The 10,646-nt window shown below is 41.7% G+C and overlaps 1 protein-coding gene across 4 annotated transcripts in view; it reads right to left on the bottom strand.

The window, feature by feature from the left end:
* BBS2 (Bardet-Biedl syndrome 2) overlaps positions 1-10,285 on the bottom strand; it is a 31,697-nt gene extending 21,412 nt beyond the window's left edge. The window contains exons 1-3 of one of the 4 annotated variants that reach the window (XM_033417574.2): positions 9,869-10,285; positions 4,778-5,005; positions 240-365 (exon numbers count right to left, since the gene is read on the bottom strand). In XM_033417574.2, coding sequence (XP_033273465.1) covers positions 240-365; positions 4,778-5,005; positions 9,869-9,985 — 471 coding nt within the window. In that variant the 5' untranslated portion in view covers positions 9,986-10,285. Of the gene's footprint in view, positions 1-239; positions 366-4,773; positions 5,006-9,868 lie in introns of all 4 variants that reach the window. The other 3 variants (XM_049702800.1, XM_004286373.4, XM_033417575.2) reach the window with 3 other exon arrangements.
* Positions 10,286-10,646: the final 361 nt, after the last annotated feature.

The raw sequence follows: 10,646 nt of genomic DNA on the forward strand, positions 1-10,646 counted from the left end.
GTGGGATCTTCCCGGACCGGGGCACGAACCCGTGTCCCCTGCATCGGCACGCAGACTCTCAACCACTGCACCACCAGGGAAGCCCTCATATCCTTTTTTAAAATGTACAGAATTATAAACATTGTTCTATTTTGTTTCTATTATTCATTACAGTTAGTGGTAAAAAACAAACAAGACATAAAGAATATTAAAAGTAAAAACATTTAAGAGTACTAAAGAGAGTATTTCGTTCTTCATACCGTCCAAAAGAGATCATTTCCTTCATGATCGAAACCCTGCAGAGCACAATTTCCACCAATAATTGCAAGAGGAGAGGAAATGTCTCCCAATGTCCCCAGCACAATTGCATTGGCCCCATCTGCTACCTAAGAAGGGAAAAAAGACAGAAACTCTCAAACACAATGCTGCACGGGCACACTGGAGATAACATATATCCCTCTTTTTATTTAGATACTCAGAGTCGTCTGTCATCATTTCTGAGAAGCCACATGGTCTCCTGAGAGGCAGGCCAGGGCTGTCCACTGAGGACCGCGTCTGTGGCTTATGCGTGCTCATGCAAGGATGAGCACAGACCCAGGATAAACTCAGGCCCTTGGTCTCTCACACTAACCTGCTACGATAACCTACTACAAAATCCCAGGCTCTCTTGGACCACACCAGGTTCTAAAGGCCAAATTCCCCAGAGAATCAAGACTTATGCCTTTAAACACCCAAACTTTTGTAACCTATTTTAACTATTTGAGATGGAAATCTTTTTAATACTTATTAATCAGTTCTCTTACTACTGCTCTTTTTAATTGTACAGTAAATTGTAAAGTACTAAAAACTACAAACACCTATAGACCCACCATCCAGAAATAATAAGTGTCTTGACTTCTTGAATAAAGTACATAAGCACAATTTAATTTATTTTTGGAAGATTCGAGGACATCTTTGTAAACACTGTTTATTGTATAGGAAAATAGTCCTTACTTACATAATCTTTAAGTAGGAAAACTATAGAAAATAGATTGGCTATAAAAGAAAGAAAAGAATTCATAAGCCAAAACTACTAACTGGTCAATCAATCAATCAAGTTAAAAGGTAAAAAAAATAAACTGGGAAAAATAACTGCAATACATAGGACAAAGAGTTAATATTTCTTGTTAATAAGAGAGTTAATACAAAGTAAATAAATAAGAAATGGGTAAACACACCCCAAGCAAAACTAAATAAATAAACAGGAAATTCACAAGAAATACAAATAGCCAACAAGTATGAAAAAATGTTCATTCTACATCACTTTTCAGATTAGCAAAGATGAGACCTATTGTTCGTTAGGGTGTGATAAAACAAGCACTCTCATATTCTGAGGGGGAGGTGGGAAAACAGTAGTCTTTCTAGAGAGCAGTTTAGCAATATCTAACAAAAATTTCACTTAGAAAAGGTTTTTAACTCAGCAATTGTAAAGCTGAATTCTTGTGATCATTAATTTTATGTGTCAACTTGGCCAGGCCATGGTACCCAGATATTTGGTCAAACATTATTCTAGACGTTTCTGTTAAAGTACTTTTTAGATGAGATTAACATTTAAATCTGTAGACTGAGTAAAGCAGATTACCCTGTAGAATGTGGGTGAGCCTCATCCAATCAGTTGAAGGCGTAAATAGAAAAAAGATTGACCTGCCTTGAGGAAGGAAGGATCCTGCCACCAGACTGCCTTTGGACTTGAGCTTCAGCATCAGCTCTTTCCTGTCTCTATCCTGCTGGCATACCCTGCAAATTTTGGACTTGCCAGCCTCCACAAGTGCATGAGCCAATTCCTTAAAATAAATCCATCTCGACTCCCTCTCTCTATATATCTACACATCCTATTGGTTCTGTTTGTCTGAAGAATCCTAATACAGTCCTAAACTCAATTTCAGTCTTATACAAAAATACAACAGTATCTTTGTCACACTGAAATAGGCAAAGATTTCTTAGGACAGAAAGAGCACTAACCATTAAAGAAAAAATTGATCAGCAAGACTTCATCAAAATTGAAAACTTTTGCTCATCAGAAGATACCTACCTATTGGAATGAGACACGTATTGAGAGAAAATATTTATTTCACATGAATCTGACAGAGAACTTGTACCCAGTATATCCAAAGACCATCTACGAATCAATAATACACCCAAACTACCAATAAAAAATAGGCAAAAGACAGATGATTCACAAAAGAAGACATACCAATAAAAAAAAAGCACAAGAAAAAGTGTTCTACATCACTGGTCACAAGGAAAATGCAAAATGAAACCACAGTAAGATACCGCTTCACACCTACTAAAATGACTCAAATTACAAAGACTGGCAACACCAAATGCTGACAAGAAATGTGGAGCAAATGGAACTCTCACACATTGCTGATGGAAGTGTAAAACGGTACAACTACTCCTAGGTATTTACCCAAGATGAACTAAAACATACGTCCACAAAAAGACTAGGACAAAAATGTTTACGGCAATTTTATCCATAATTGCCCCAAACTGGAAACAACCCGGATGTCCATGCCACATGTCCATCAACAGAAGAATAAACAAATTGTGGCATGTTCACACAATGGAATTACTATTCGGCAACAAAAAAGAACTACTGGTAGGGACTTCCCTGGTTGTCCAGTGGGTAAGATGCCATGCTCCCAATGCAGTGGGCCCGGGTTCGATCCCTGCTTGGGGAACTATAGCACACACGCATGTAGCAACTAAGAGTCAGCATGCCGCAACTAAGAGCCCACATGCTGCAACTAAGAGCCCGCATGCTACAACTAAGACCCGGCGCAGCCACAATAAATATTAAAAAAAAAAAAAGAACTACTGCTAAATGCAACAGCAAGTATGATTCTCACAGACGTTAAGTGAAAGAAGCCACACACCAAAGAGTACATTCTGTATGATTCCATTTGTATGAAGTTCAAGAACAGGGAAAACTAGTCTAAGGTGACAGAAATCAAAACAGTGAGTATCTACAGGGAATAGGAATTGACTGGAATGGGGCACAGCAAAATTTTCTGAAGTGATGAAAATGTTCTACTGGGTTGGCCAAAAAGTTGTTCGTTCCGGTTTTTCCATAAGATGCTTCCATAACACCCCCGATATATTTTTATTGGGGGGTGTTGATTACAGGGATCAAAACTCATTGAACTGAACACTTAAGGTTTGTGTATCTCACTGTATGTACATTTTACCTCAATTAAAAAATACCAAAGGAAAAAAACTTCATTTCTAAGAACTTACCCTTAGGAAATAATCAGAGAAGTTGGCAAAGATATATGCTTATGAAATTATCAATTGTAATAGAGAAACTATGGAAATAACATAAATATGAAACAATATGGAAAGGGTTAAACAAATTATGATATATTTTAACACAATGAAATACTATAGAGCCAATCAGAATAAAGCATAGATATATAGTAACTTCAATATAAAGTTCAATACAGTACACATATTTCTGAATAAAAAGGCCACATGTAATATCCAGGGAGTAGAAGCAACCCAAATGTCTATTAAATGATGAATGGATAAATAAAATGTTGTTTATACATACGATGGAAAATAATTCAGCCATAAAAAGAATGAAGTATGATACATGTAACAAAATGTCCAGAATAGGGCTTCCCTGGTGGCGCAGTGGTTAAGAATCCTCCTGCCAATGCAGGGGACACGGGTTTGAGCCCTGGTCCAGGAAGATCCCACATGCCGCGGAGCAACTAAACCCATGCGTCACAATTACTGAGCCTGCGCACCACAACTACTGAAGCCCACGCGCCTAGAGCCCGTGCTCCGCAACAAGAGAAGCCACTGCAATGAGAAGCCCATGCACTGCAACAAAGAGTATCCCCCCTTCCCCGCAACTAGAGAAAAGCCTGCGCGCAGCAACGAAGACCCAACACAGCCAAAAATAAATAAATAAATTTATAAAAGAAAATGTCCAGAATAGGCAAATCTATGGAGACAGAAAGTAGACTGGTGGTTGCTTAAGGATGAGAGGTTGGGGGAAAATGGGGAGTGACTACTAATGGGTATGGGTTTTTTTCTGGAATAATGAAAATGTGCTATAATTGATTGTGGTGCAGTTACACAACTCTCTGAATAAACCACTGAATTGTATACTTTAAATAGGTGAATTGTATGGTATATGAATTATATCTTAATAAAGCTATTATAGAAAAAAAGTAAAAGGCTACATGTATATAGTATGATCCCATTTTGTAAAAAAAAAAAAAAATCACTCACAAATACTTAGTAAAAAGTCGGGATAACTCAATTCAAGAGTTAAGTGCTATTTCCAAATGAAGAAACCATGCGTAATTATTTTTATTTTGCTTCTATATGTTTTCTATAATAAATTTGGATTATCTGAGTATTAAAGTTGCAGTAGCCTGTAGATGGCAGGCTACAGTAAGTGCTCCTCCTAGAAACTACTATACTAAACTTTAATGCAAAGCCATCAGGAGTCCTGTTTGCTGGCTCCCTGGCTGTTGGCAGAACTCTCAATGGCAAATCTTGACAGATGGTAGTAGCACAGATATACCTCCTGAGAGATAAACTGGAGTGTCAAAAAGTGGTTACCAACCATGACCAAAAAAATGTCAAGTACACAAAGGAGATGTAAATGGCAAAATCCGCATGTTTTTCAACTACAACAACCACATAAAAATCCAAAATAAATGTCTGATCTCTTTTAATCATAAAAAAGAAAAAGTGGACACTAATGGGTAACGGAAGTTTTATGGTTATAAAGGGGTATACTTGCCTCTCTGTAGAACAAATCTGAATTATTGTAGACATCATAAGCCAGAAGATTAGTCTGTGTCCCCACTAAAAGAGCATCATAGCCAAGTTCAGGGTTCAGTACTCCTGCAGTCAGGCAGCTGACTGCCTGGTTAATGTTGAGAAGTGAAACATCAGACTCCAGGGGACTCTGGAAGACCCTGGATGCACTGAAATGCTGGCTCCGGGTATGAGGGTTGTGAATAAAAACCTAAAACAAAAACAGTTAATTACATCCCCTTAAAATACCAAAAATGTAAAATTAACATACATCTTTTTAAAAAAGACTCAGGTTATTAACAGATATCAACATTAACAAGAAGTGACTTTAATCATCTACAAAACTTAAAACGCCCATACACAGTTCTGTGCATGGCTGGCTTTCAGTCACTGCAAACTGTGGAAACCCAGTGGTTCTTAGCCTTATAAAGAACAAGGTAATAGCCAAGATCTAGTTGTTGCTTCCCAGGGCAGCTTATATACTACCCACCAGTAGAGTGTTAAAGCACTCTTACAAACCATCCTTTTCCTGGTCAACCTGTAGGAAGCTGCTACCAGCTACCATGTGATTGCTACACACGAAGATCAGAGAAAATAGAATAATAAACACTTCCTTTAGTATCTTCCATCCAAGCACCTAACTAGTTCACTTCCTAACCCTTAAAACTCGTAGGTAGTAGATTTTTCTTACAAACCTAAACTGAGTCACACAAAGCAAGCTTCTTGAAGGCTTTCATAGTGTATACTAGTAAGACAGAATTAAATTATTAGCTCAAAGGTAATGAATTTAGCAGTTTCAGCTGTCATAAACAATCATCTGAGTATCCCTACAAATCTTTAAATTTCCTTGGGCTTCTGTAAAAGGAGGTTTAGACTAACACATGCATTCTCAGATATTGCTCTCAAGACGCGTGGCTGGGTTTGGGGTGGGGGGGATCTTATACATTAGAATGGCTTGTAGCCTCCAAAGGGTCTCTATAAAAACTGATACACTGCACATCTGTGGTATTAAAATTTCATTAGGGAAATTTTAATTTTCTGAAAAAAGCTCCATGGGAGGCAATATGGAAAAAAAGAAAAGGATGAGAAACCGCACTAGAGATGCCTTAAGCCCCTTCTAGTTCTAAAATTTGCTAATGTTAAATGAGCATTTCACCCCTTGGTATAAACCTGTAACCAGGTGAGGCCAGAATGGTTGCTCCACTCAAACGGCCAATACTCGAGAGACAAGCGTTGGTGGAAAAGGAAACTTTGCTTTACTCAAGAGGCCAGCAACCTGGGAAGATGGTGCACTAATGTCCTAAGACCACCTCCAAGTTGCCAGTTAGGAGACAAAGGTTTTAAAGGCGGTGTGAGGGGGGGATCCGCAGGGTGCATGAGCAGCTCATGCACAATTCCTGGATTGGTTGGCAACAAGCTGAAGTTTCAAGCATCACCTATCTTCTGGCTTCAACTGGTCTGGGGTCTATGTGCTTGTGATCAGCAGTTTTCATCTGGTAGGAGTCTGCTCCCTGTAAAAACAGCTTAGGAATGTGTGTCAGACTTTTATAGCTTTCGGGGAACTGGGAGCTGGGAGCTCCCCGTGACTCTTTATGGCTGGTTTAGAGTCTAAATTGTTGCCAGTTTCCCAGCTCAACAGCTTGTTTCTCCATCTTCCCATTCCTAATAATTAACTCTTGAGCCAGCCTTCTGAGACTCAGGACAGGCCTGGGAGACTAAAGCTTTTCTACAAACAAGAGGCAGGTAGAGGACATGGAGGGGAGGGGTCTGTCCCAGGAAGGCCCCATAGGGTCCAGCTTGGTTACAATGCCTGCTTTTCTTTGATAATCCTCAATCCTGAGGAGGAACAGGTGTGGAACAAGAAAGGAAACAAAGTTTGGGATAGAGAAGTTAATTAGAAACTCCTGCAGAGGAACTCAGTTTTAGGAGACTCGGTTTTAAATCCAAGCAGGATTAGTTTTAAATTATTATCTAAACAAGGTAACCTATTCGACAAAAAATAATTTTTAAAAGATTGGTTAGAAACATAGAGATAGTGTGTGTAGCTACTGAATACTGTGTTCATGTTCTCATTTGTGTAATACTTTACAACATGCTTTTATCAACATTACTGCATTTGGTCCTCACAACAACATTTGGTCCTCCTGATATACAGAGGAGGTCAGAAGGGTTAAGGCCCTTTCCCAAGGTCTCACCACTGATAAGTGACAGGGCTAAGATGCAAGCCTGGTGTCTGGCTCCAGTAATCTCTAGCCACATCTTCCTTCCTTTTATAACAGTTCTGAACAAAAGAATTCTTACAGAGTCTTCTAGTAATTAGACAGGCTGAGAAAGAACTGGAGGAAAAATAACCTGTGGACTTCATGTTCACTGTTATTGGGATGAAAAGAGTTTGGAGGTTGCTGTCATCAACAAGAGTCCCAGGAGTCTAGTTTCTCCCTAGTTCCCCTCCTGCTGTTTGTTCTCTGCATACAGCAATCAGTGCCCTGGAGACTCACCTGTCCCTCAGGCTCAGTCACACAACAAATAGATCACTCCCAGTGCCTTCAGCCAAAGGACTGGCTGAAGTTCACGTATCTGTTCTGGCTGAGGGAGTGTTGCTGACAATATAAATTCCAACTAGGCCCTCCAATTCCATGGTGAGAGGAAACCTGTCCCCCGATGAACTAATGTTCATCCTGCAAGAAACCCCTTTTTAAAACATCCTTGCTCAGGTTCAGAGACCAGATCCAAATAAGTCAGCCCCCCATTCACAACAGAGTCCCACTGAAAATGACAAAATCCTGTTTTTAGAGACACGGACCCCAACAGTCAAGGAGGGCTTTAGCCTTACCTGCAATGTTTGTTTTTAAAGGAAAATATATTTGTGTACTATTTGGATCATAAAATAGTACCAATTTTTTCTTTAAGTCTAAAGATAAAAGATCAGGTCAGAACTTCAGATTTGTTTTTGAAGTTCTGAATGTAAAGTGTCCAACTACACAGGACACAGGAACTTCTCTCTCTCTCCTTTTTTTCCCCCCATCTTCAGAAAGAGACTTAGAGTCAAGCGTCCCTGCCTCCCACTCCAGGTCACATTCTAATGAAAGTGCTTCCATAGAAACCTCTGCCTGATCTTCCCGCTTCCACTCCTATACTCCCCTCCCTGCAGCTCTGTTGCAGCACCAGCCAGTAATCCTTTATCTAAAACATAAACCGAATCCCATCACGCACTTTATTAAAACCAAGGTCTTTACAGTGGCCTACAAGGCCCTATATGATCCAGCCGCTGGCTACCCCACTGCTTCCCTCAATCCATTCCAGCCCCAGCAACTTTCTTGTGTTTCTGGAACACACCAAGTATATCTCTACCTCAGAGCCTTTGTACTTGCTGATACACTTACTCCACCTATCTGCAGGGCTGGTTTCCTCATTTGCTTCAAACCTCTGATCCACAGTTATCAGAGGCCTATCTGATCACCCTGTCTAAAATAGCAATCTCCCATCACCCCCAACCCCTTACTCTGTTTTTCTCCCATGGAGACAGTGTGTGTGTTTCTGTTAACTATCTGGCTCCCCCTCTCAAAGTAACCTCCAAGGGGATGAGACTTGTCTGTCACCTTCACCCTTGTAACTGCAGAGCTAAGAACAGTGCCCAGCACATAGCAAGCCCTCAATAAATCAGGGGCTGAGCTAATATCAATGGGATCTTTTCAACCCACTTCTGTAGCTGCTGTGCACCTACAGCAGAACCAATATGAATTTTTGGTATTTGTCAGTGCCTACTAACATCATTACGTACGAGGCTCTGTGCTAAATGCTTTCCTCCATCACACAACTTAATGAAAATGAATCATTACTTTTTACTTATGTATCCCAAGGCATGGCATATGAGAAAACATACAACATAGGTGGCAGTGTCTCGAAAACTGTAAATCATTATATAAATGTTAGCTTATTAAATCCACACTGGGTCAGAGAACATGCACTCTAATCTCATTTCTACCGCTTTCCAGTTGAACAGCCTCAAACATTGCTTTGAACCTCTCTGAACCATTATTTCTAATCAGTAAAGTGGGAGTAATAAGAAGAAAATAACAGCTAACAGTTAGTGACCACTGCCTATAAGCGCATGACATGTATCAGTAGTAACTTACTTAATCCTCTTAGCAACCCTATGCGGTAGATACTAAGTACCTTGCTCAAGGTCATGAACTTAGTAGGTACTGGAGCCACAATCTACAACACCTGTGCTATATGGCAGCGGTTGGCAATTTAGCAAGGATACTGAGATGATTAACGTAATAAGGCTTTGCACCTGTTAGAAGTTATTACGCTTGGCGTCATAGTATTCCACGTTTTGGGGGCATGCCTCCGTCAACACACAGTTTCTTGATTTGCCTTGTCTGCTGTCCTTCTGGACTATAAGCTTTCTGAAAGTCAGGACTCCAACTTTATCTCTGAATCCCCAAGATCTAGCACGAAGGAGGTGTCCAGTAAGTCTGGTGAATGCTGAATGACCATATCTTTTTCATCTCTGTGATTCCCACACCTTGCCCAGCACCCGGCACATAGTAAGCCCCTAAAAGGTACTTAGTAAATAAATTATAGGGAGAGACGTGACTGTACGTGGATAAAGACCGAAAGTGCAATTTTAATCACTTAAATTAAGGGTCTTTGTGATCCCCCCCCCCCGCCCCCCGTAAAGTTGTTGGCTCTGAGAGGCAGTCTGAGATAGCAGGAGTTCCAGAGCGAAGGGCAGAGGCCCTGGGCTCTAATCTGGGGTCTGCCATTACTGCTAACCCTAAGCCATTCCCCCTCTGGGGTCTTCTCTTCCGTAAGCTCCCTGTCTGTAGAGAGACACCAACATTGTCCGAGTCTAAGTGCCTGAAGACAAGTTAACTGCTCAGAAAAGCCGTTCTGCGTGATTATTCATGTGTGCGCAGGATGGAGAGCTACGGCGGTTGCCGGGCAACCCTGGCTGGGGGAGGAGCCTGAGAATGAGGAGCTGGACTGCAGGGACCTAGCGGGCAGAGGTCGTGGGGACTCCAGGGGCCCGGGCCCCGTGCGGGTGGGAACTTGGGGGAGCGGTTACCTTGCCTGCTTGGGTAGCGGCCGCCAGGCACGGGTGAGTCCCGTCGTAGCGCCCTACGGCCACCATGCGGGGGCTGATTTTGTGGCGCAGTTTCAGGGTGAACACAGGCAGCAGCATGATGGCGACAGCGCAGGAGAAGAGGGCTAGCGGTCCGATACCGGTGCAGCGAAGCCGGCCTCACCCGCGGCGGCGAAGAAAGCGGTGACCAGGCCGGGCGGGAAACTGAGCGAGACTGAGCTGGACCCCCGGCCACCGGCTTTTTCTGCGGTTGCGCAGGCCCGCCCACCTAGTTCTGCGGCTGCGCGGTCGGGCCTCAGGCGCGGCTGAGGCTGAAGCTGGGTCTCGGTGGTGGAGTCGTGTCTTTTCGCAGCTGTAACTTATCCGCGTTGGATTCGACTCAACTAACAGGTCTGCAGTGGTGGTATCTGAGCCAGCGCACACCTGGGGCTTCTTCTAGCACTACAACCAAGCTGCTGCACCGTTGCAGACTACGCGCACGTCAACCACACTCCAAAGGGTCATTAATTAAAGAAACATGCCTTGAATGACTACTCTTCCCCTTAGTTTAGCTGTTATGTTGATGCCCACAGTAGTTACTAAATATATAGACTCTTTAAAAAAAATGTTTTAAACTCTCACCTTTAAATGGTCCATGCTCCTTTGTAAGATGCTCTATAAATTTTAAATGCGAACACGAAAAATTGAAAAGTCATTAAACTTCTCGACATTCATTCAGATAATTTACGAGGGTTCACTATGTGTCAGGCACTGTTCTAGA

This window comes from Orcinus orca, chromosome 20 (genome assembly GCF_937001465.1).
Source record: "Orcinus orca chromosome 20, mOrcOrc1.1, whole genome shotgun sequence".
Lineage (NCBI taxonomy): Eukaryota > Metazoa > Chordata > Mammalia > Artiodactyla > Delphinidae > Orcinus > Orcinus orca.